Genomic DNA, 27,438 nt, shown 5'->3' with positions numbered 1-27,438 from the left:
TTTTGCTAATAGCGTCAACTTTTCAGTATAAAAGTCTTCACTGCTGACTCATAAAAAGTCTCTTGTCGCCATCTAATAGTGGAACAATGTAACTAAAATTGCCATAATAAACACACACACACCATTTCTCAATACTAAACACTATCATTAATTATTATTTATTGAATAATAATATTTAATCAACAACATCCATAATAAAAGTTGCTAGGCAATTCAGTCAAAAGTACAAAAGCAGTGCTCTGATATTCAGCACTGAATTTATGTAAAAATGAGACTTTGCCAAAACTATCTTCTATGGAACAAATATTAGATTAATGAGACCAAAGACTACCATTAGATTTACCCATGACAAATTATATTTCATGTGTAACCACTACAGAGACATCAGAGCCAGTGGTAAATTCCAGAAGATCTGGCCGAGGTGAGGCACTCTCATGTCCGGAAACATCTACACAAATTTTCAAATAGACGTTATCTTGATTAACAAACTATATTATACATTATACATAAATTATATAACAACAATATCACACATATACATTTACACACACACACACACACACACACACACACACACACACACACACACACACACACACACACACACACACACACACACACACACACACACACACACACACACACACACACACACACACACACACACACACACACACACACACACACCTTTCATTTTAATGGATGGTTATTGGTTATGTTATTTAACTTGAAAGTATGGTTAGTTAATATATATATACACAAGTTGAATGTGAGGATCCTGAGGACCTAACAGATACAAAGCCAAGCCAGTTTTCCATGAAATGAAATGAAATGAAATAAAAATAAAAATACACAATTTAGAATTATCACTATGCTTAAACTATATTTTACAATTAATATATGTAAAATATATGAAGTCAAGTGAGTAAATATTTAGAACAAATCATGAATACAGCTTTTGCTTAAAACCAAAGTCCCTTTGAGGCAAGTCATTTAACTCGGATGCCATCTTTAAAGGTAGCTATTTTAGTCATGCAAGTACAGCTCTGTTCTCTTTTAATCATCTTAGAAACATCAAATTCTCCAGAACTGTTGGCCAAGTTCATGATTAAATTAGATATTTGAAATCACCAAAGAAATCTCATAAATGTCGTTTCTTATGCTAAAATAGCTTTAAAAAATATTTTTCAGGGAAGAGCAGCCATGCATGTGCAGTCCTAAGCACGGGTCTCAGAACGCTGACTGTTTATATAAAAACAAAGCATCTAACTGCAGCTGCAGTGATGCAGTGACTTTACCAATTAGTGATTGGCTCTTTTATTCAGAAAGTGGGACTATTCCTCCTTATTACAATCTCTCCCATTCATAAATAGGAGTGCACCGTCTTTGTATATTTAAAAAAATACAGCCAGTCACAGCAAGTCTATGGTCTGCTGTCATTAAAATAACCGTGTGGACTGCAGTCTAATCTTAAAAAAGTAGGGTCAGGGAGCAGTAGCACTGTTCAAGTCTGATGAAAAAAAAAACACCCCCTTGGCTAACTACATGATATAAACCATTTCCCTGTTAAATTTGCTGCAAAAATAACTACATTGTGATATATACCATTACTGTGATGATATTTTAGTCATACCTCCCAGCCCTAATGTGCAGCCAGGTAAAGGGGGAAAAAAAAAAAAACACATCTTGGTCCTGTGTGTGTGTCCGCAGCTGCCCGACAGCCGGACAGTATTGAGTGTGAAGTGTGTCATATCCCAGGCATGCTGGGAATTATGCAGATTTCAGTGCTTCTTTTACCCAGTGGCCTGCGGCACCTCATTTCCCCTTCTCTCTCTCTCCCTCTCTCTCTATCTCTCTTCACTGTCTGATTCTTATTCACACACAACACACCCCACTGGATGAACTGTGAAGAAGTGCAGCGTGCGTGTGTGTGTGTGTGTGTGTGTGTAGATGGGAGTGAGAGAGAGCGAGAAAGAGAGCGAGAGAGAGAATGAAAGAGAAATCAAGGGACAGTCTGACAAAAATTGATGCTATTCAGAAGTGGGAAGAATTGTGTCTGACTTTGAAGGGAGAGCGGTCCTGCAGATTTAATGAGGACACACTGAGTTAAACTGCAGGGGGAGAGAGAGACAGAATGAGAGAATAAAATAGATTTTTAAGAGCACTTTAAGAGAAAGACGAGGAATTGCCTTATGTTTGAGAAAAGCTTTACGATTTTAGTGTTCGAAATGGATAGAACAGAAAAAGGCGGAAACCTCAAAGGAGGGAGAGAGAAAGAGAGAGAGGGCGAGAGATAAAAGAAAAGTAAGGATGTTGCTGCAAGCTGTATAATGTAACTCTGTAGCACCAGAGAGACCTTCGGTATCAGCACTTTCTCACTCTTGAGGTGAACAGTGAAAAGTGTGTGTGCGTGAATCCTGTGAACTGAAGGAAAAGGTTGAAAGAAAGGGAGCGAGAAGGAGAGAGCGGGAGGGTTGGTCGAGACTCTCGCTGTGTGGGGTGTGTATGAAGGGTTTCCTTCATCTTTCAGCTCTTCAGCTTCTGTGTGCTGTTATTCACTTCATTTATGCTGAAAAGACATACTGACAGATCATTCTTCTGATGTCTGACCGCAAACGGAAAGTTAAAAGAGTGTGTGACTGCCTTTAACAAGTTAAGTGGTTATTAAAATGACAGAGGTACGCCATATCTAAGAAATATCTTATGCACACATCAATGAATTGTAAATTTGCGTGTGTACAAAGTGTACAGGGCTGGGTAAAAGTAACGATTTTCCAATGAACCTCAAATGATTAATTCGAACAATCCTGATAATGATTATCGAAATCAACAACATCCACCTTTTTAAGTGTTGTAGTGTTGTATTCAAACGTCCTAAAACATATTTGTATTGTGTTCTGTTCAACTAACTCACAAAAATGCATAGTTCAGGCCATCTTATATTTTTTAAAATGAATATTTTAGTAAAGTTCCCTGTACCCTGTTTCACACTTCAGCATGAATTCGCAGTCTGTTTTGAATGTGATGCAACAAAAACACCATGTACAGTGGTGGCCAAAATTATTAGAACACTAGTATTTTCACCAGCTATTGCTGTAGAGTGTCAGTAGGAAATATCAGATTACATTTCATTTTGCCTATAATTGTAATAATCCAGTAAGATTTTAGTTTGCACAACAGCCAGTGCTCCACACAGAGATCTGATCTCATCTTCATCCAGTCTGTCTGGAATCAGATGAAGGAACAGAACAAACTGAGACAGACTAAACCGAAAAGAACTGTGGCAACGTCTCCAAGATGCTTTAAAGGTTGTATCAGCGATTTCTAGCCTAAAACATAAAGTGTCGATTTCAGCTTACCTTTCATCACGATCCGCTCGCTGCCTGCCCCATAAATTGTCTGTGAAAAAACCGCGTCTCTCTGGTCAGCCTAGGGTCCGAGATATGCCAAAAAAAACAATCGGCGCTATCAACACACCACAGATAACCAAACAGTGTTCCAACCAATCAGCGTCAGGGGTTTGGTGTTGTGGACTTTCCTACTGGTGCAGGGATGTGAGGGAGGCGGAGCGAACGTCCACAACACCAAATCCCTGACGCTGATTGGTTGGAACACTGTTTGTTTTTGTGTGGAAAGGTTGGTAGTACCGATTGTTTTTTTGGCATATCTCGGACCCTAGGCTGACCAGAGAGACACGGTTTTTTCACAGACAATTTATGGGGCAGTCAGCGAGCGGATCCTGAAGAAAGGTAAGCTGAAATTGACACTTATGTTTTAGGCTAGAAATCGCTGATACAGCCTTTAAGAAACCTACCTGCAAAGCTACAGTACTAAAAATGCTGTAAAATGAGGATGCTGTCAAAAATAATTTCATAAATCGATTTTCTTTACCAATTAACTTGTATTAACTGAATTTATTTAACATTTGGTGTGACCATCCTTTGTGTTTAAGGCAGCTTTTGCCCTAGGTGTACTTGCGCATAGTTGTTCAGGTAGCTTTGCAGGTAGGTCTCTTGAAGCAACTTGGAGATGTTGCAACAGTTCTTCTGAATTTAGTCTTTCTCAGTTTGTTTCTTCATGTGATTCCAGACAGACTGGATGATGATGAGATCAGATCTCTGTGTGGAGCACTGGCTGTTGTCAGAGTCCTTGTGCAAACAAAAATCTCACTGGATTATTACAGTTAATCAGTATGAATGTTTGGAAATGTAAAATAACATTTCCCACTGACACACTACAGCTAAAGATAGAAATAACTAACTTAAAACCATTTTATAACTAGTGAAAATATGAGTGTTCTTATAACTCTACTAATAACTAATAACTGTAAATAACGGACTGTGTCTTTTTATTGAGTTGTCCTTGTGGTGTAAAGACAGACATAGAATGTGATCAGTGTAGCCCGATTCACAAAAATATAATATTTTTTAGTAAATGAACAATACATAGTGTGATCAGAGTCAATCTGATTAACAAACAAATAAATCTTATTAACATCTTTTTTAAGCAAAAACATTGCATGACCAATGCAGCTCAATTCTCAAAAAAAAAAAAAAAAAAAGATTTGCATGAGTTGGTTCTATTTAGTGAATTAAAAACAGAGTGTAACCAGTGTTTTTTCTGCTTCACCAACAAAATTACTCTAAATAACAGGTTATTTTTCATAAATCAAAAACACACAGCATGACCAGTGTAGCCTAATTTACAAACAATTCTTTTTTGTGAATCAAAACATACAGTGTATACCGATTCATTAACAAATGACTCTTCTCAGACAGTTCTTTTAAAGAATCAACAACATACTGTACAGCGCTATCAGTTTAGTCCAAAACAGTCGGTTCTTTCAATCAATCCTAGTTTTCATGAGTTTTTAAAAAACTGAAACTGTTGATTTTTTTTATAGAATAGCAAAATGGACATTGTTACTGAAAAATATATACCAAAATGTATTAAAATATAGCTGACAGCATGTGAATCAAAAGTGAATTTTTTCACTGACACCAAGTCCTAAAAATCTAGTCAACATAAAAAACTTACCCTATTTATTTTTCTCCCAGGAGAAGTACAGTATATATCTGAAATCTGGTATTTTGCTTGATATATCGACTACAAAATCACCTTGAGACTAGCTTATTAAAACTAATTGCAAAAATATATAAGAAAAATGAAGTTAGTTCTGAGAAAAGGTCAAGTAATACTTGTTTGCAGAAGCCACTTGGCTTGATATTCTGTTTCTAATGCAATGACATTCAAACATTATGTTTGGTTTATTCTAAATGCTTTTTGGAGCCACCGTATGTAAATTTGTACTTGTGTGTGTGTGTTTTGTTCACCTGGCTGATGTCCATTCGAGAGTCGCAGCTGATTGGCTGGGAGGATGTGAGTCCGTTTGACCCAATGACGGTTGTTATCACTCCTTTGTCATCAATCTTACGGATCGTTGATCCGTCAACAAAGTAAATGAACCCGTGCTTGTCCACTGCGATACCTGCAGGACAACAGGATACACACACACACACACACACAGTCATTTCTCTCCATCTCTTTCAGTTTTAATGCGCTTTATTGGCGTAACAAATAACGTTACATTTGCATTGCCCATGCAGCCGCAGCTTAACAGCAGATGATGAGAAAGGGTGCAATGAAGAAAGACGAGTTTCACTGTCTCGGGCAGTATATTCCTTTGTGTGTGATCATTCTGTTCACAGCATCTTAAATATATGCAAATTATCTTATGTATGCAGATTTATGCGAAATGACATCAGATATGCTAAAAATCCGGTATTTCTTTTCATTGTTCATCCAATTTCTCTCTTTCATTTGTCTTGTTCTATTCGAATGCTTGCAAATCACCTTGAGCTGTGCAAGGCAACTTGGTTTTACATTTAAATCGAGCGGCGCACAAACACACATTGTTACAGTTTAATTAAAACTGATCTTTAGCACAAATACACCTCCAGGCCACTAACATCAGGAAACAATCGCCACCCTCATTGCTGTCAAAGACTTCATTGTTCTTTATTGTTATTGTTTCTTTAAAGACTTTCGTTAAAGATCGTTCAAAGCATTAGGTTTCTAAGGAGCAAACTATGCTATGAATGGAATATTAGCCTGTTACTTAATATTCTTTAGTATGCACCATATACGGCTACCTAATTTTTATTAAGACTAAGCTAGACAGTATTTCACAGTAAACTTCACGGCATGTTAAAATAAAGAAATTATCATTTAGCAATTGCGATCCAATTTTGTGTCTTAACATTTGGCAGTCGGACCAAATAATAAGGCAAGAAACAAAAATCTGAGCTGATACTACCTCCAGCTAATTTGTTACACTGGAAACTGAAGGTCAAGTTGAGTGCACTGTATAGCATTATATTCTATGCATACAGAAAATTTGCATATTCTGCGCAGTATACATAGTAAGAGTAGTATGCACCTCCACACAAATAAGCACAGAGGTTATGATTTTTTTTTTTGCTGCATGTCGCTTACTGATATTTTTGTCCTCCAGAGGGATTTCACTCTGAAGTGGGAACGTGCTTATATAACCATCTCCCTCACACACACATCAGAGTTTGTTATGGCAAATAGCACTGTGTGTGTATTTGTGTGTGTGTGTGTGTGTGTTTGCGGCTTTCCTTTCCCTTCTCTAATTTGCTCTCTTTATTCTCACTCTCTCCCTCTAATGAGAATCACAGAGATAAGCAGACATATTGGTCTGTTCTCGCCACGTTGATTTACTCTGGGGGAGATCGAGTCACACACATACCCACATACAAACGTACACATGCATGTCCCAGATGTTTGAAATGCTCCCATTTGGATTCACAATTTAGAAAATACTAACAGGACCCACATATTTTTGGAGACAGTATATGGCAAGAAAATCTGCCTGCAGAGTGCATCTCAACACAGCTCCAGTAAATGACAGCTCACACTTGTCAGTATGGATAGTGGTAACAGCACCTTCTCCATATGGATAAACTGCCTATAATAGCTGACACAGAGCAGTACTTCACCAGTTGCATCGTCTGTTTCTTTCCAAACCCACGCTGTAAAAACTGAATATGTGCAGTTGCTCCCTTGAGAAGCTTATTTTCTATCTGTCATGACCCTTGAAATGACTTAAACTAATGTAGTCGGGTTGACTCAATCATATACAATCAATCTTGACTTTGACGGAGCAAACAACGTATGGATAATTTATGTGCACCTCGAAAACTATAACAAATCAACACAACAGTTCTACATTCATCAGTGTTTGTACAGATACTGTAAAATGAAACTCCAGGACTTTCAAAGACCTTTCAAGCAATACTTTTTTGATTTTCAAGGACTTCAATCAGAGATCTCACGTATCAAAAAATGTATGGCAAAAATAAAGTGAAGTACATGCAAAGTATTACTACTAAAATATTATTATTAAAGTATACTAAGTTTTTACTATAGTAAAACCATGGTTAATTTATATTTGTGTATACTTTTTTTTGTTTTCATAACTGCACTGCCTTAATGGTTTGATGTTTTCTACTGTTTAAGGGGGAAAAAACCTGAAAAAAGATTGGCGAAAACACTCCGAAATCTTAATCTGAAACAAATGATTCACGAACCCGCACCGAAGTCCTGATCTGAATCAAATGATTTGCGATCCTCTCTCTGAATTTCTGATCTGAATAATGATTTATGAACCATCATTTCAGAATCGTTTGACTTAGATCGTAACTTTGTGTATTGCAAATCATTTGATTTAGATCGGGACTTCAAATCGGGACTGCAAATCTGAAATTTGATTTGAATCATTTAATTTGCGAAACAATTCGTGCACCCACACCGAAGTCCAGATCTGAATCAAATGTTTTGCGATCCACTCTATGAAGTCCCGAACTGAAACAAATGATTTGCGATATGTGATCCGACTGGAGTGCTTCAAAACAGTGAATCATTTTGCGACACAATGGTTTAACTAATTTGGAGTTTCGAAAAGCTCAGTTTCACCCATCACTACATTGGATGAATGGCTCTTTTTTTTTCATTTGATCTGGTTTTTGATAGTGAATCACTTGAAATGAATGAAGTTTTTTTAATTGCGTGAATTTTACGTGAAAAGATACATGCTTATTGACAAAATAAAACACTTATTTCACAGATACACTGTACTTTTCAAGTACCTCTTTAGGAATATTACTATTTTTAAGGGTTTTCCAGGCCTTAAATTTCAAAAAGTCAAATTCAAGCACTTAAAGCACCTTGTATGAACCCTGCACATCAACACAACAGTTGTACATTTATCAGGGTTCGTCAAGCAATACTTTTTGATTTTCAAATTGATTTTCACTTCAATCAGAGATGTCACTTCTTCTATTTCAAATTCTTTAAAAAACAGATAAATAGATAAATTAAAAACTAATACAAAATGGCAAAAATAAAGTGAAGCACATGCAAAGTATTACTTCTGCTGTATTACAAAGTATACTACATATTTGTGTATACTTTTTTGTGGATACAGGACTCAGAGAACAGATCGCAAATCATTTTACTTAGATCGGAAATTTGCATAACCAATCATTTGACTTGAATAATTCAACTTGCGAAATGATTCACAAACCCAGTTCTGATCTAAATAAAATGATTTACAATACACGATTTGAAGTCCCGATCTGAAACAAATGATTTGTTTCAAAACAGTGAATTATTTGCGAAGCAATGGTTTAAACTGATTCAGAGTTTCAAAAAGTTTAGTTTTACTCATTAATACATGCTTTTTAAAACCGTTACAAGTAGGGCTGGGGGTAAACGATTATTTTTAAAACGATTATTCGGGCGATTATTTTATCGAATAGTCGACTATTCTAATGACTAATTAGATGATTTATCTTATTTTTTTTTTAAACATAGTTAGCAGTTCCCTCCTAAAAGATGCTCCACATGGAAGTCGTGCTGGTGTGGTATGCTAGCTCCATCTTGCAAAGACTGCATATAACTATACCGTTACGTTTCTGGCTGTGTTTAAAATATTCCCACACCTTTGAGGTAGAACGGCGAGTTGTTTTCTGATGACAGGGCTTGACATTAAAGGAACACTCCACTTTTTTTGGAAATAGGCTCATTCTCCAACTCCCCCCGAGTTAATAAGTTGAGTTTTACCGTTTTGAAATCCATTCAGCCGTTCTTCTGTTCTGGCGATATCACTTTTAGCATAGCTTAGCATAGATCATTGAATCCTATTAGACCAACAGCATCACGTTCAAAAATGACCAACGAGTTTCGATATTTGTCCTATTTAAAACTTGACTCTTCTGTAGTTATATCGTGTACTAAGACCGGTGGAAATGCAAAGCTTCAATTTTCTAGGCTGATAAGATTAGGAACTACACTCCCATTCCGGTGTAATAGTCAAAGAAGTTTGCTGCCGTAGTTGGAGAATTTCCAAAAAAAGTGGAATGTTCCTTTAAGCTTTGACATGTGCTTGTCCTTCGGACAAGTAAATCAGACATTCACTTGTCCGAGTAAAAAATTTTTCTTGTCCAAGGCAAAAAAGAGCCTTTTTTTGCCGTAAATTAATCTTTTCTGAAGCAATATTCTCATCACTGCTCTATAAGGTCATACTTTAATCAGAATATTTGTGATATTTGCCTTAAATTGATTCTAGGACACTTTTTAACTTTATTTTCCTAACCTTACTAAATGTGTCATCATTTATATTAAATTCTGAAATTTTATCAATACATTCAATTAAAATAACTAGACTCTGTATGGTTACCATTCAGATTAAATCAGTATCAACAAACTCCATCTTTCCACTGCACAGGAAAAATCCAGTCTGCATCGAAAATGCTATTTAAATGTATTTACTTAGACTGTTTAATGAAGATAAGAGGTTCCAAAAAATGCATTTACACAGTAAAATTGCAAATACATAAATAATGTTATAAGATTAATGTTGTAATTTTTTTAACATATAAATCTAAAATGTTGAAAAAATGCAATACTTTTAAATATGAAACCGAACCACTAATAGGTGGCAGTAAGTCACTGTCTTAATGAGCGAGTCACGGATTCAACCAGTTTGTTCGTTCACTGACTCTCCCGATTCATTAAATTAAATGCTAAATCATTCAGTATTGAAACACCGCTGTGTGTTTCTCAGATTTGCGACTGTTCTGCTGCTTATTTCGTTAACAAAAACAGTCAGTGATGTGTCTAAAAATGTAAGTCAGTTAATATTAGTTGATATTAAATACTAGTTTATTGAACTACTGTTGTATAAAATCAATGCCACGTTTGCAATCGTAATGTTGCTTATCTACATAATATGTTATACAATATTTATCATTTTTTTCTACCGCAGTATGTTTGTTTCTTTGTGTATGCTGTTGCGCCTATAAGTTCTAAAATGTCCGTTATTCAGATAGGCTGCACGAGCTTGATGCTTGATACTGTCCGTTTTCAGTCACCATTTACACTGTAAGTAATACACTCTCAAAAAGGATGTGTTCATTTTTTACACATTGTTTCTGTTATGTCTATTTTAGCACATTTTGTGTTACTTTGTGTTAAATGTGTGTTAAAAACAAAAAAGAAAAAAGAAAATATCCAACACAGTGTGTCCAACACAATATGTGTTAAATATCAGCCAATCACATTGCTGCTTGCCTCACTTCATGAGCCGTTATTCTACTGAGACAAGCTAATTTCCTCGTGCTGCAAGTTTTCATCGTCAGGACATAACTTCGATGTGTGAAGGTAAGAAATGTTTGTATTTGCCATTATACGTTTTTAAAATGTCTTTTGTGATTGTTTGGAGACGGTCGAGGGGCTTTTGGCACATATATAACGTTACGTGGTAAAATTGCCTCACGAATGCCGATGCGGCCTGCGTCTGCGGCACATCACGACGGTGGGAGCTTATTTTAACAAGCTTTATAGTTTCTTTTGTCGGATTGTGAACAGAATCGCTTTTAATTCATCATTGACACGTTGTAGTGCTAATGAGAAAATGCATTCGTTCATCGCGTCTTTCTCTTTGAAAATGAACAGCTTCGTTGTGACATGTATTGTGCAAATTGCCCTAAAACGCTAACATAATCTCTAATGCTAAAGCTTTTCTTGCCTTTTTAGCTATCACTATTTTACAATATTCGCTATGTGTAGCCTATAAATAACAAAAGTATCTTTATTTTACTCTTTCAGCTTTGACTGGAAGACACTCCTGAAGCGCTTGTGGCAGTTACTGACGAGACAGAGACAAACGAGAGACTTCATCTCACTGACCCTCACCATCACTTGTATGCTGATAAAAATATGTAAATAAAACGATTAATGCTTAAGAGGTTGTCAAATACCAATTTTTTTTTAAAAGTACAAACTTTATAAACCATTAACAACTTTTCACTCAAGGAACAATTATATGTTGAAATGACTGCATTGATTGTTTACCTCTCTTTTTTTAACCTTTTTGAGTTTTTATGTAATTGTTAGTAGCAGGTTTAATAAATTGTGTTTAAACTATACATTAGTTTGCAGTGTCTTTATTGCATACAAAAATTTGGTAAAAAATAACACATAATTGACACAAATTGTGTATTTATAACACAATAGTGTGTAGAAAAAATCAACACATTTTCTGTGTTAGCAGGAATAACACACTAGTTGAGTTCAAACTAACACAAAATGTGTTGCCCTTAACTAGACACAAAGGTGTGTTAAGAAACAACACAGGCTGTGTTGTTTTTAACACATCCTTTTTAAGAGTGTACACTCAGAATCATTCTCACCAAAGTTTCGGTGCTACGCTAGTTATTGTTTGTTATTGATGTATCAGGTTACTTGTCCGGTCGGGCAAGTAAAATTCTCCTTCACTTGCCCATTCACAAAATCCACTTGTCCCGGACAAGCGTTAATGTCGAGCCCTGTTTCTGATGACATGTATTGCTTGGGAGTGCAGGCTGCTGAACCTGAGAAGTGGACGGAGTTTCGTTATCCATGCTGCTTTGTTTTGGTCGCCCACATGCGTCTGGTGAGTGGGCGTGATGTGTCGACTACTGGATTTAACGTCGACGTTTTTTTAGAACCGAGTCGTTGACGTCGTCGACGTCATCGACGCGTCGCTGCAGGCCTAGATACAAGCGATGTTGAAATTCGAAAATAAATGGCTCTTTTTATTTGATCTGGTTTTTGCTAGTAAAATCACTTGAAATTAATGATTGAAGTCACGAGTTTGAATCAATCAGAGCGGTTCCAGCATAAATGACTCAATTGATTTGGTTCATCTCTTACTCTTTTTGCGTCTTCCGTGTTTACACGACACTGTCAATTCTACTACTAAATAAGCGAAAACAGTAAGGTATGCAATTGCATGAATTTTGTCTTCAGGGAATATTGCATGAATATATTTTCAAGGGTTTTCCAGGCCTTAAAATGAAAAAAGGCCTGGAAATATACTTTATAACCACACACTGTTTTACCAATTTGGCAGTAAAACAATCCTCTACATATAAGTTAAATCTGTAGCAAACTTCTAGAATGATAATAATTTCTGCATTAATCATCTCCATATACATTCGGTAGGCTTTCAAAATAGAGTGATTATGTGATGTAAACAGTACATATTATCAGTTGTCAAAAGTGCTATCATATGAGCTTGAAATAAAGGAAATGCTGTAAAAAATACTTATCACAAATTGATCTTGTTTAATCTTTACCTTATCAGCCAGCAGCTAAATTTTATATGTGACTTTAGTTCATAATTATAACTAAAAAAAAACTTGAAATTGAGAAACAAAGATCAAAATTATGACAAACATAAGTATAATTTTGTAGTCATAATTATGATTTACACTACCACATTTTTCTAAGACCAATTATTGTTATTTTAATGTAGTTCAGTTATTGTAAGTAATTACCAATTCATTTTTTTCGATGACATTTCTGTATAATGCAATTTACTTTTGTTTTATGAATTATGTGCTGCATTATTGTTTTACGGTTTAGATTTAGTTGGTAAGCCATCAAATAGCCTCTAATAGGGTGTGCAGTGGCAGAATGCCATTATGAAAACTGATCTGTATCATTTTTCCTGGGCAATAGCAGTGGAAATGTTCAATAGTTTTTTTTTTTGTTTTTTTTGTGGCCAAGACTTTGATGTATGTCCCTATACAGAAACTGACATTGAAAAGTAAATCAACTCTGCAAAATATTCACTATAGAGTAGCCCCAGTGTCCCACTATTTTTGTTGATGATCTTGAAGTGGTATAGTTTACAGTAATATTTAGTCTTGATGAGCGATGCACATCCTTTTAATTGCTGAGGATCCATTTAGACTTGAATATAAAAAACAACACAGATCATGTTGTGCTGTAAACCAGACAGAAATACATGTGAAGGCACACATACACAAGCATACACGCACACTACTCTTGTTACTGAAATTCTATCTGCCTCAATTAGCCTGTTTACAAATGCATCTTGTTATGGGTGCTAATTACGAGCCATATTACCCACTTAACGAGCATAACGAGCTTAATTATTTATTCTGCCATGGAGGGGTATACCTCCCTCTGCCCTTCAAAGGGTCCTGAAGACACACAGAGACCCCTAGGTCCAAATCCCCTTTTTCTTACTTATCTTCTAAAATGCAAAACACTGGTAAGATTGAAAATGATCAGAGGAGAAGCTAATCGTCACATACATAAAATTCAAAAGCAGACCACATTAATTTAGACTGCACTGCAGGAGCTTTTCTCTTTTGTGAACCTACTGGACTCAAGACTGAATGGAGCATGTCTGTCTGTTCACTCCTTTCCTCTTTCTCTCTCTCTCTATTTCTCTTAAACTCTTAGCTGGCATCAGACCAGACAGTGAGCACCCTATCCTACAGGGAGCTGTGAATTAATGTGCCCTTTTCTCCTTCTATCTCCCTCCATCCTGAATCCAAGATTTCAGTGAATCACAGAGTGCTGCATCTGTACCACACACTCACCCACACTCTGAGCTTGTACAGCACATATACACAGCACACGCTGACACAAACATACAGCGTGGACACATATTGTACAGCAGAATCCCAGAGGAGTTGCTCAGTGGTTGCTCCATCGGGGTACTTAATGGAGTAGCATACTTAAGGGATTACAATGTTTTTACCATGCGATTATTAATTAAACCAAAAAAGGAAGCGGAAATATAAGTGTATTATGTTTACAGTTTCTATTTTTGCTGCTTTACTCTTTCCCCACCAGCATTTTTAAAAAAAGTTGCCAGCCACCGCCAACACCCCAAGAATATTTTTTGTGTGAATATCTGAACAAGCAATGCAACAAAAATAAAGAACATATCATCTCCTTTAAAAACCAAAAAACAGTTTTATTCTAGCTTCAAGCTTTTTTAATCAAAACTTGAATGTAGGTATGTTTCATAAAAAAGCAACATTTTGAGCAAAAAGCGGAGTAAATTGCATTTTTATCAAATAGTACATGTAGTAGATGCAAAGCAAAGATGTAGTAGATCTCTTCCATCAACACTCCCAAAGCATGCACAGTCTTTTAGCACTGTCTGGATTTAAATTTCACTCGGTAACATTAGGCAGTTTTCATTTATATGCTGTGTATTGTTGATAATCACATAATTTTTCATATGCATCTGCTTACATTTGAGATAGTTTGTTTCTGTATCTTCCTCACCTGTGTTCCTTTGATCAAGAGATTCTGGACTTATTCAGGAGATGCGTAGTAGTGCTCCCGAGTGAATAAAAGTGAAAACTTGGAAACCTGGAAAATTCTGTGTTTGGCGGGGAAGTGTTGTCTCATAAATAATAGAAGATTCAGTGTTTGGTGGAAAGTATTTTGTCTTATGATGTCTTAAAATGTCTTAAAATTACAATTACAATTGAAATTAGCCAAAACAACTAAAATAAAGATATTACTTATTTTAATTGACACCTTTAACAACTGTTTTTGTTTTTCTTTGAAGACCAGTCTTGGAAAACTTGGTTGTATCTTAAAAATATTGATTTTTAGACCTGAAAAAGTCATATAAATCAATAAAATAAAATATAAAACTCTTATAATCTTATACCTTACGGACATAAATTTACATTTTTCTAATTTGATCAAACTCTAAAATACAGGTTGAAATTATAAGGGGAAAAAAGAAATCTTATCCGTAATTCATAAATCATGAAAAACTGCAAAGTCATGCAGCTTTAAGAGTGATGCCCAGACCTCTTCTTTATCTTTGAGCAACAGATAGAGCAGCTGGTAAGATCAGTTTTTACAGTCCAAAAATGCTCAAAAATCATTATTTACAGATGCTGAAAGTGTCAATCCTGCCAGTATATTTTCTTGTAATGTTCCATCAAATCTCTTGAAAATAAAACCTGCTTTTCAAAACAGTGTTTTTTTTTTTTTTTTTTTTTTTTTTTAAAGATCTCGATTTTTATTTTATTTCGGCTTGTTTACTGGCTCTCTGCATGAAGCTCTGAGCATTTTAGATCATTTTCGCAAAAAAAGTGGCCTCTATAATATTTTGTTCTATGAATATCTGAACATGGAATACAACAAAAATCAACAGAGAATAAACAAAAGACTCTGTTTTATTCTAGCTTCAAGCATTCTTTTTTGAATCAACACTTGAACATTAGGCAGTTTTTATTGCTATACTATTTATTGTTGATAAACACATTATTTTTCAGATGTGACCCTGGACCACAAGTAGCACGGGTATATTTGTAGCAATAGCCAAAACAAACACTGTATGGGTCAAAATTATTATTATTATATGATTTTTCGGTAACACTTTACAATAAGGTTCATTAGTTAACATTAGTTAACCACATTAGTTAACATGAACTAATAATGAACTGCACTTATACAGTATTTATTAATCTTGATAATTTCAACATTTACTAATGCATTATTAAAATTTTGTTAACATTAGTTAATGCAGTGTGAACTAACATGAACAAACAATGAACAACTGTATTTCCGTTAACTAACGGTAATAAAGATTATTTAATACAGTAACAAATGTATTGCTCATGGTTAGTTCATGTTAGTTAATACATTAACTAAGGTTTAACTAATGAACCTTATTGTAAAGTGTTACCGATTTTTCTTTTATGCCAAAAATCATTAGTAAAGATCCATGTTCCATGAAGATATATTGTAAACTTCCTACCATAAATATGGTAAAACTTAATTTTTGATTAGTAATATGTATTGCTAAGAACTTCATTTGGGCAACTTTAAAGGCGATTTTCTCAATATTTAGATACAAACCATATGTCAATGGAAAGCTTACAGTATTTATTCAACTTTCAGATGATGTATAAATCTCAATTTCAAAAAATTGAAACTTATGACTGGTTTTGTGGTCCTGGGTCACATATGCATCTGCTTACATCACTCAATTCTGTGTCTTTTTTGCATGTGTTTTTAATCGGGAGATGCATAATAGCAACCCCCAAGTGTATAACAGTGAAAACTTTGAAATATCTCTGTTTGGCAGAGAAGTGCTGTCTCATAAATAACTGAAAATTCCATGTTTGGCAGAGAAAGAGTTAAGAATGTTTCTTTTTTATTATCAGTTATAAACAGTTGTGCTACTTAATATTGTTTTGTAAAAACCGAAAAGGTTACCAAAAAGAACTTTCTACATATTTTGTCTTAAACTGACTTAAAATAAGACAAAACAATCACTGAAATTAGCCGAAACAACTAAAATGAAGATATTACAACTGTTTTTGTTTTTCTTAGAAGAATCAAGATTCCCACTGTCTTGGAAAACCGGGGTATATGAGGTAGCCTAAGTTTAAAAGATTGATTTTTAGACTTTAAAAAGTCATGTAAATTAATAAAAATCTCATAACTCTTATAATCTTATAATTTATGTACATAAATTTACATTTTTCTAATTTCATCAAATTCTAAAATACTGTATCAGGTTGAAATTATGAGGGGGAAAAGAAATCTTCTCCTCAAATCCTTATCCAATAAATAATGAAAAACTGCAAAAGTCTTGCAGCTTTAAGAGTGATGCCCAGACTTCAACTTGATCTTTGAGCAACAAATACAGCGTATGGTAAAATCAGTTTTTACAGTCCAAAAATGCTCAAAATCATTATTTACAGATACCGAAAGTGTCAATCCTGCCAGTATATTTTCCTGTAATGTTCCATTAAATCTCTTGAAAATAAAATCTCCTTTTCAAAACAAACAGTGTGTTTTAAAAGATCTCAATTTTGATTTTATTTGGTCTTGTTTACTGGCTTCTCTGCATGAAGCTCTGGGCCTTTGGTAGTTGAAGCTAGCCGAAGACTATCCGTTTTTACCGCACTAAAGAGATCATAGTCACGGAAGATGCTGCCGTGGTGCAGAGATCAATACTGCATCACTCTGAGTTTCTATGTGTATAAAGAGATATTGATTATAAAAACATTCCGTATATTGAGATTAATTGAATCAACAGCCAGCCAAAGTCAAGCCACACAGCAACATACAGAGCTGTCAAAACTCATATGTAAGTGACACATATCAGCGTTACGGGTCAGTTTCGCAGAATTAAACAGCAAAAAGTCATCACGCGGAGATGCTAATGCTTTGGTTGCAGTCTATTTGTGTGGACCCCCTCGCGGCCCGAGAACATAGAAGGTCGGATTGCAGTTATTGAAGCTCTCAGCATTTCGGTCAGAGCCTGTTACAGATAATAGACTTCAGTAAAAACACTTTAACAAAGGGAGAAACGGGTATTCCACCCCGACATGCACAACGGAAGGCTTTTATCCATCAGTTCGCCAGAAAAAAACGCATATGGATCGTTGAAGCGAGTGTAAAAAGGCTTAAATCAGTTTTAAATGTGATTTACAGTTTGATCTGAAACACAGCCCTTTGCAGAACAGTCCAAAATCAAAGCGCGCACGCACGCACACACATACATAACATTCCTGCTCTGGGATTCTTTATGAATTCTATCCTCAGGGGTTTACAAGTAAGTGGAGGCTTTTAACTGCGACAGTTGAGTGAGTGAGTTTCTGTGCGAGAGAGAGAGAGTGCACAATGAGGCTTGAAGGATAAGAGAACATACGTGCCTGTTAGCCACGCCCCCATCTGTCCATCAGCCTGACTGACGGCTTTAAAGAGACAGTGGCAGTGATGGATAGGCGGGACTAATAGCCGCTCCGCCTGATTTAGCAAAGAGGGAAGGCATCTTTCATTTATCTTACTTTTTCTAGTTTTCCCATTTCTCTCGCTGAAACATGCCGCTATTTTTCTCTTTTCGCCTTCGATAACCACTCCGCCTCGCTCACTCGCTCTTTCTCTTTGACTTGGGGAACGCAGCATGTGTGTGCACTGGATTCTCACCCCTGGGGTTGCTGAGCGCCGCTTCAGTGGCCTTGCCTCCATCGCCGCACTGGTTCGGGTGGAAGGGTGTGCACTGCTCCCCGCTGCCAGCCACCACCTCCACGTTCCTGCTGAGATCTTTCGGTTCAGTCAGAGTCTTCAGGCGGTACAGCTTCCCGCTGCTGGTATCCGACAGGTAGAGAGACTCGCGCGCGGGATCCATAGACAAGTAGTACTTATGAGCCGGACTAGAGCTGGAGAAAGAGAATTTTAACAAGGCTTTATGACAAAGCAGGGCTGAACACATATTGGCAACATACTTATGCTTAAACTATTTCACCGAGTCGGAATCTATACCAAAAACAACCACACACAGACTCGTGCACACACACGGTTAGAGTAAAAAACCCCTCCAGGTCTTGGCGCCTTGCAGAAATTTCAATCATTCTGAACTCAAGCCCCGATCAAAACTCCCAGCCCCTCCAGCGTGTCGGACCCCTGCCAGTCTAAAACCTTCTTTTCCCTTCCTTCCATCCGCTTCTGCCCTAAGAGCACATCTACCTGCTGCCTTTTTCTCAACTGTTCCTTAGCCAGAACGAAAGGAAGAAAAAAAAAAAGCAGCATTTCCAAAAAGAGCAAAACATTGTCCCCCAGAAAAAATTGATGAGGTCTTTTTTGTTTTTTGACAACAGAAACATGTTTTTGAGGTTGTGCTCTCTTTGTCAAAGCAAAACACATCCTCTGGCACAACACCTGTGGCGTCTGAGTTTGGTGCTTGAAGATTACGAGGCATTCTGCTGCTCTGACATTTAAGAGAAGTTGATTCACTCTTTTGGGCTTAAGGATTAGAAGTGTGTAGGGGCTTCGAGGTCAGGGTAAAGGGGAGTAGTTCATGTTGCGCAACCACTAGCAACACCTGATAAAGAAGACACTTACTGTAAGTTGCTTTCAAAATAGTTTGCAAAAATAGTTCACAAAGCCATTAGACAAAGTAAAACAAAAACTGAAATAGTAAAAGTGAAATGGTAATATTTCTCTCAAAACTGTTTTTGTTATAATAAAGGGGAATTTTCAATAGGTCATGGGTTCAGTTCCTAAAAATGCAAGTGTACACTGCTAGTTAGTTGCTTTTGAAAAGAGTCTCACAAATGTGAATAGTTACTTCACAAAGCTATTAACCAACTTCTAGCAACTCAACTGGTAGACGTGATTAACCGGTAGAAATCTGTCAACTGGTAGAGATATTGTCTCCATCGCGGTTACATGCCCACATCACACTGCTATGCAACATGGTCACGAAAACCTATTGTTTCCATGCGTTTTTAAGCATTGTGATTTAAAAACAGGTGATTTTAAGTCACCGAAAAATTTGTGCTCATAGAGTGTGGGAGTATTAAAGGTCTGTCATGACAATTCTTGGAGGGATTGGTATGGTAATGTACATGGCACTGTTAAAGTATTTGGTCTTGGTGGAAGAGATCTGGTACACTGATGCTGCGGCAGAGCAAGTACCGATTGCTACTGCCAATACATCCAAAACATGCTGCTGTGAGCATGTAAAGAATGCTGCTGCTGCACATATAAATACATTAAATAACCCCCATATAGCATACATGAATCATCTTGTAGCAGATCTATACAGGTGGAGCTGGGGAAGGTGGAGGGTTTCTGAAGCTCGCTGCAAACTGCTACAGCAAGCACCAGTCATATATTTAAATGTTGAGCAGCAAGCTCATTGGCTACTGATACAGAAGAGAACCAATCAGCTGTTCCATATGATAATGATGTCATTATATCAAATTGAGTTAGACCTATCGGACTGCACAATCTAGAATTTTATGCCAGAACTTGCTGTTTTGATAAAATTCTGTTTTTGCAAGTATCTTCGTGAACACAGTAATTAAGCTCTTAAGTAAAAGCAAACAGCTGAGAAAGAGAACACATGTGTAACAGTATGTTGAATACGGGCAGCTCTTAAAGTGAGAGCAGTCTAATATTCCTGCTGTCTGTTACTAGCTAAACTAACTGCTTACTTGTCTTCAGTGAGCTTTTTTTAGGCTAGTATTAGTTTTTTTGTGATACTGACACTGGGGACAAAAATTATGAAATTTCTATAGTATCAAAAATGTGAATGTCATAAAGACGTTATTTAAAGCAAAAATAACTATATGTGACCTGTGCAGGCAAAATGAGTCAGAATCTGCATGGTCTAATTTAAGCTACAGGCAAAAGAAGCAAAAAATATCAGTTTTGGTCGAATTTGAGGTTTCACAAAAACAAGTTCATTAAGCCCTCTTCTAGCGATCCGAATGCTCCAAATAGTAATTAAACATCTAAAATTATGCATAAGACGCTCCACTCAGAGAGTGCGCAATCTCCCTATAAAGTACATTATTGCCAAACATATCTTGGCAATATTCACACGAACATTTAGTTAATGGTTGGGGAAAAGTCTAATGTGTAACATTATATTACCATATAACTATACATCTAACATCAATACATCTATACATCAACTATACATAAGTCTTAATATAGATCTGTCTCAATGCTAAACATTATAAGAAAAGACGGAATCACTCTGTGCTCTTGATTAAACTACTGTTTATTTGCATCTTTGTTCTTATTTTCAATAACAAAGATAAAATTAAAAAATATCTATATTGTGATTATATAGTATTATTAAGAAAAGAACTGGAGGAAAATATGCAATGTTGCTTGGTGATTTTGCATTTTCTCAAAATCAACTCAGCTTACCCCTAATTCACTGTTAATTACTTTGAGAACAAAAGGTTGCACAAATGTGAATGTACTTCAAAAAGCCAATAACCAAACAATATTGAAATGGTAACAGAGATTCATATTTCTCTCAAAGCTGTTTTTGTTACAATAAAGGGCAAAATCTGCCCGTCAAGCTGTCTGTGTTTACTGACAGATTGATGAAATTGAAAATGTTAATACTATAAGGTTCTTTTGAGTCTCTGCGAGGTCGAATCAGACTTTGGTTTGATCAGAAGCATTATCTCCAAAAGAAGGCTGAAGGTAGGATTTCCCCCTTGCTGTGGGATGTAATACTGTGTGCAAACACACACGCGCACACAAAGATAAAGGATTACAGTGCGCTTGTCAGTGTTAGTCTGTGGGGCAGAGGTCTATCCCGCACTCTAACTCCCTCTCTGTGGGGGGCGCCGTTTCTAAATTCACATGAAACGAGGAAGATCTAGACGATAAACGGGAGACTGCGGTGTGGCGCTGCTAGCGGTTTGCTGAGAAAAGCTGTTAGTGTTCAATCCATCGACCAGAAAAATGCCTCCGATGGATTTCTGACCACACACTGAAGATTACAAGCAACAGTAGCCACTGTGTGGCTTCATAACACACGCGCCCACACATAAACACACAAATATGGGTGCACACACATAAACACAATAATACACACAGATGGACACATAATTACATAAATAAACACATTGAGATTCCATGCATTCATATGTACAAAAGAAATGATAAAAGATTGCCTCAGTTAGAAGCAAATAAAAGATGTTATGCTCAGCAGTTATTAAAAGGTAAACTACAAATGAATTAAATGTATAACAATGAAAAGTAAAAAAACAAGCCATGCAATAAAGGAGGGGTCAATCAAAGGAATAAAACTACAGTTGAAAAAAAGCTGTAGTCATTAAAAATCATGATTAATTGGATGTATTGACTAAAGTTTGGGGGTTACTACTATTTTTATCATTAATGTTATCGAGCATTGGAATATTAATGTTTAGGAGCATCAGTTAACACTATAAAACATATCATATTAACTTTATTTCAGGCTTTTTCATAAGAAAAGATCCAGTTTTGAAAATTGGACTCTGCTGACTTACTATAGGGACTGCTGCCTCTAAATTAGTTGTTTTGCATTTGAGACTCGAGTCACTTAACCTCTAGCTCCTCCAAGGTTGATGCATGGATGAATGGAGATCCAAAACAAAAATAATGAATTCAAGCACAGGTGCACTGTATAAACCACTGAAAAACTATATGGTGATAGCGGTTCTGAAAAGAAACATACCTGTGTCTAATATCACGATTTCTGGATGCGGAAGGAAAAAAAATGTAAGCCAACAATTAAAAACAGATATTCCTTAGATGATTTCCACAATTTCAAATTTTGTTTTAAATGCTATAAACATATTTTACCTCAAGGGTAATTTTTACATAATCTAATAATTAAATTTTGTTTATTTTTAATAAAGCAGTTTAATATAGACTGATTTAAATATTTCAAAGGGTATATGATTCAACTCTACCTTTTTATTAATGAACAGGATTAAATAAAAACAGCTAAAATAAAAAATACAAAAATAAATTTCTTATAAATAAACAACAAAATCAATGTTAGTAAAATAAATGATTAAACACTTGATATTTCTTGATTAAAAATATTAGTTTCAAACAATAGAAATTACATACAACTGTTGCTTATATGATGAAATGAATATAAATATGTGTATATATAGGATAGATAAAAGATGGCAGACCTGAGCTCCAAGATGGTGATGGCGAATCCGTTGGGTAGAATCCTGCGAATGTAGTTAAAGTCACCTACATACACGCTCCCATCTGAACCACAGGCTAGAGCAATCGGGGCAAACAGTTTCTGCTCCACTGCCGGGCCGTTGCAGTTTGGACATGGGATTGCGCGGACCACCCCTGTCCCCATCACTGTGGAGATGACCAGAGGCTGCTGGGAAATGAAGACATTCTCTCCATTACCTTTATGAAGGATACCTGCAGCAGAGAAAAGAAACAGAATATTAGATTGAAGCCTTTATATATCAATGATGAAATGTGATGGTGCTAAAAGACCCTGTAGAAACAAACTAAAGCAAAGAATGATACAAACTGCCATCTAGGGAGCTATCGGGAGCCAAAAAAAGTTATTGAGCGAGAGGATGTTTGATTTAAACATGCTCTTTGTTGGGCATCTTTTTTTGGTAATCACTGCTGTGTTGCTTTCTGAAGGTCATGGTTTAAGCTCATTTTCCCTTGAGCACATAAAGATCCAAAGGATCAACTTCTCATTTTAAAATGGTGTTGGAAACATTTGATTATTTTGGTTTTATGAATTATTTCTTTTAGCTTAGGCTCTCAATCTTAAAACAAGGAAATTAATTTCAAAGACTATATGGGCCATTCTACAGAATTGGTTCAAAGATGGAGACGTCTTGACATAAAAAGAGTCTTTTCCACAAATTTTGTATGCATGCAAATTGTATAACATCCAAGGTACGCGTTTAGTAATTGTGTCGTTAATTCTCATATTGTATTTTCAGAAAGTTTAAAAATATTTTTCCTCTCCCTCTCTGAAAAACAGTAATATATAATTTAAAAAGAAAGGTTATATTGACCTATTAAGATTTTGTCTACATCTTCCTTGTAAATTTTTTTTTTTTGCTATTTTATTAAAAGGTTTTAGAGGTAAATCAATAACAATTAAAACTGTAAGAATATTTCAAGTGTGATTCATGACATGTGTTCTATTTTTCATCCAAATTTTTCTATATAAAAGGCATAAAGTTGATCATACTGAGCTCAAAGTTAAGAATTAATTAGTTTGAATATGCACTGAACCAAACACTATCATAAGATCTTACTTGATAATTTAATATACTTTATTTTTGACAAAACATCCATGTTCTGGTCATGACTGGACATTTTTGGTAGTGACAGTAATATTTTGGTAGCACAACAACACATTCATGACTGTTATGGTACACTCTTAAAAGATGGTTCCATGAAGAACTTTGAACATCCATGGAACCTTTAAATGCAGAAAAGGTTCTTTGTAGTGGAACAATGTTCTTTAGATTTATAAAATGTTCTTCAAAATGGTTCTTTTAGGAACTGTTTACTAAATGGTTATTTGGTGGACCAAAAATGGTTCTTCTATGGCGTCACTGCAAAAACACTCCTTTGGAGCCTTTATTTTTAACAGTGTAGTGACAATTTTAGATACTTTTAAGCCCAGCTCAAAGATGCTAATCAGCACATGGTTAGCTAGCACATTCAATTCATTCATTGTGTAAAAATAGCTTTTTACACAAATTATTACTATCTATCAGCTGTGTTGTCATTTACACCATGGCCTAACCCTAATCCACTGTATTAAAAATTAGTTTATTTGCTTAAAAATGAGACAGCTGTGTTGGTGAAGGGCATGACTGAAATGAAATATAAGATGTGTAAAATGTTGTGAACTGAACGTTTTTTTCTAATTAAGCTGTAATTTTGTTATGCCAAAACTGTCAAAATAGTATTAAATTGTGTGTATTATACAGAAAAACATAGTCTGCTATTTAATTCCAAAAATGTTTAAAATGTAATTTCCTTCCTCAAAAGGAATGTTGGTTTGAGAAATGGTGGAAATAATTTCTGACAGTTTTAGGGCCAAAAACATTAATATGACAGAACTCGCCTGTACTACAGTGCATCTGCTGGACATTTTAGAAGGCTAGGTAAATTAACTAATGATTTTGAAAAGTGGTTTAATTTCTAAACGCACACAGAGCCATAAAGTGCCTGTAGTTGAAGAAAACACCCATGTGCATGAGTGTGTGTGTGTGTGTGTGTGTGTGTGATAATCCCTCACCGCTCTCCAGGTTGAGAACGTGGTGGTGGTTCAGTGTCCATCCGCCCAAGTTTGATGGCATCAGCTCAAAGCCCTGCAGCTGGGCAACTCTCTTTTCCCAGAGCACAACGTCCAGACAGGATTCATACTCATATCCAACAGAGACTGTAATTAATACACACACACACACACCAATGTAAGTGCCCATTAAATATCATCATCATCATCAAAATCCAAGAGACAAATCATCACCATCATCGGAATAAACAAACGTACCTACTAACACACACTTTTAGTGGTAATTCTTCATTTTAAAGTGAAACTGTATAATTTTAATGCATAAATTACCCAGTATAACCAATAATTACTGTCATTTCCACAAGATTAATTAAACTAATATGAGCTAATATATAAAATCTTGATACTATTAATCATTTAAAAATGTATTTACCTAACTCAATAACATTTACAAATACCTCACTAAACATAAATGTGTCACGTCACTGGAAGATGTTTAAAGAGCTGAATCCATCCTCAGAGTTAAGTGAGCAGCAGGTTGCTAGTCTATGTGGATAAATTATATTTGCTTCAGTTACAGTTGTGTTGCCATGGTGTTACGGTGATCTTAATTAGGCAGGTGCTTCAAAATAGCAACGCTTGAACTGTAGCCAACATAAACAGAGTTAGGAGGATGAATAATAATTATTAACCAATAATTATATTTGCCTATTTGCAGGGCAGAGATCCTGAGTCATGAGATTTTTTTTTTTAATTGTCTTTTTACCTTTTAATAATATGTTACTGTCAAAATGTTACAAGCACTAAATGAATTCACATCTATATTAGCATCCTGTAATTTGTGGATTATTTCTATTTATAAAAGAAAAATCAGCTGTTCACACATATTTCACACATTTGTTTATTATAAGCGTGAAATGTTTTTCGCTTAATTCTTTCTAATTATTACTTGAAAACAGGAGTTAATTTCCTCCATAATATCCAGTAATTAGTAATTTTGATCCATTATTCAGTAGGTACGTAAGGGTGCCGTAAAACAGAATGCTTTTCAATGAGCAAAAGATGATGGATTCAGACTCTCGGCGGTGTCTGATTGCTGTCATTGTGATGGATCTCGAAATAATGGAGAGGGAGATAGCGAGAAAGAGGGGCTGCGATTGTACAACAGAAGGATACCGTTGTCAGTCCTGTTTGGAGCACTAAATATGGTTGTTCATACAAAATTCAGTTACAAAAGACAGTGACAACCGCATTCAAGTTAGTTTCTTACATTTTCCAGAGGTCACGACTAAACTTTAAGAGTGAGTTCGATTGACTTGTGCTGTTTGAATGGAACCACACTTGACAAACAGTTGTCAGTCACATCATTGATATACCCAGGACATAAGTGTGAGCTTCGTAGGTTATTTTCTAGCTGTCAATCATTAATATTAGCTAGCTGTCAATCTCAGCTTATGAAAAATGACAGAAAAAGAGGTATTGTGAGGTAGAATACAGTTGTCAGTTCTTTTTGGACTCCTAAATACAGTTCAATTATGAAAGAGACGCCTCTTGCATCTTATTATCCAGACACAACTGCATTTTTTGACATTTTATTTAATGTGTAATGGTTATAACATCATTCCAAAGTTTAGGGTCGGTAAGAGTTTAGAGGAATAGTTCACTCAAAAATGACAATTCTGTCATTAATTATTCATCCTCATGTCGTTCCAAACTCATTAGACCCTTGTTCATCTTCTCAACACAAATTAAGATATTTTTGATGAAATCCGAGAGCGTTCTGACCCTGTATAGACAGCAACAGTACTACCATGTTCAAGGTTTAGAAATGTAGTAAGGACATTGTTAAAATAGTCCATGTGACATCAGTGGTTCAACTGTAATCTTATGAAGCTATGACAATACTTTTTGTGTGAAAAGAAAAGAAAAAAAATGACTTTATTCAACAATTTCATCATCGTGGTACTGTTTTGAATGCGTAACGGAGTCTGATATGGAAGAGAAGAAATGACTAAATAGTACTACAACAAAGAAATTGTTGAGTAAAGTCATTACTTTTGCTTGTGATGCGATACTAAACTGTCTCTCACTGTCGGTGCTTGTAATGATTTTTGCATCTTTCTCAGACAGTTTTAAATGCTTTCACACTGCAGACATGTTTGCTGCATTATTGTGCACCTCTATTTGATCGTATCACGTCATTGTTCGGTATAATTTATAGTCTTTTCGCTTATTCGGCCGAACACAAAATAGCTTTTTATTAATTTTGGTTGCCAAACATTTGGTGCATCCCTTAATACAGTCAAAGCGGTCAAATTTGTGAAATATTAGAATTTTTAAATATTTAAATTGATTTAAAATGTCTTTTATTCCTGTGATGGCAAAGCTGAACTTTCAGCAGCCATTACTTCAATCTTGCATGTAACATGATTCATTAGAAATCTTCCTAATATGATTGATTT

At 35.7% G+C, this 27,438-nt stretch overlaps 1 protein-coding gene across 1 annotated transcript in view; it reads right to left on the bottom strand.

Moving 5' to 3' along the window:
• Positions 1-27,438, bottom strand: part of tenm1 (teneurin transmembrane protein 1) — a 78,016-nt gene that overhangs the window by 30,862 nt on the left and 19,716 nt on the right. Inside the window, exons 9-13 of the mRNA XM_073840088.1 lie at positions 24,980-25,123; positions 22,869-23,118; positions 22,400-22,420; positions 18,358-18,590; positions 5,334-5,488 (exon numbers count right to left, since the gene is read on the bottom strand). Of these exons, the coding sequence (XP_073696189.1) occupies positions 5,334-5,488; positions 18,358-18,590; positions 22,400-22,420; positions 22,869-23,118; positions 24,980-25,123 (803 nt within the window). The remainder of the gene's footprint in view (positions 1-5,333; positions 5,489-18,357; positions 18,591-22,399; positions 22,421-22,868; positions 23,119-24,979; positions 25,124-27,438) is intronic.

The sequence above is a fragment of the Garra rufa genome, chromosome 5 (assembly GCF_049309525.1).
Source record: "Garra rufa chromosome 5, GarRuf1.0, whole genome shotgun sequence".
NCBI lineage: Eukaryota > Metazoa > Chordata > Actinopteri > Cypriniformes > Cyprinidae > Garra > Garra rufa.
Note: the sequence above shows the minus strand (reverse complement) of the source record. Positions and strands in the feature narration are given on the sequence as shown.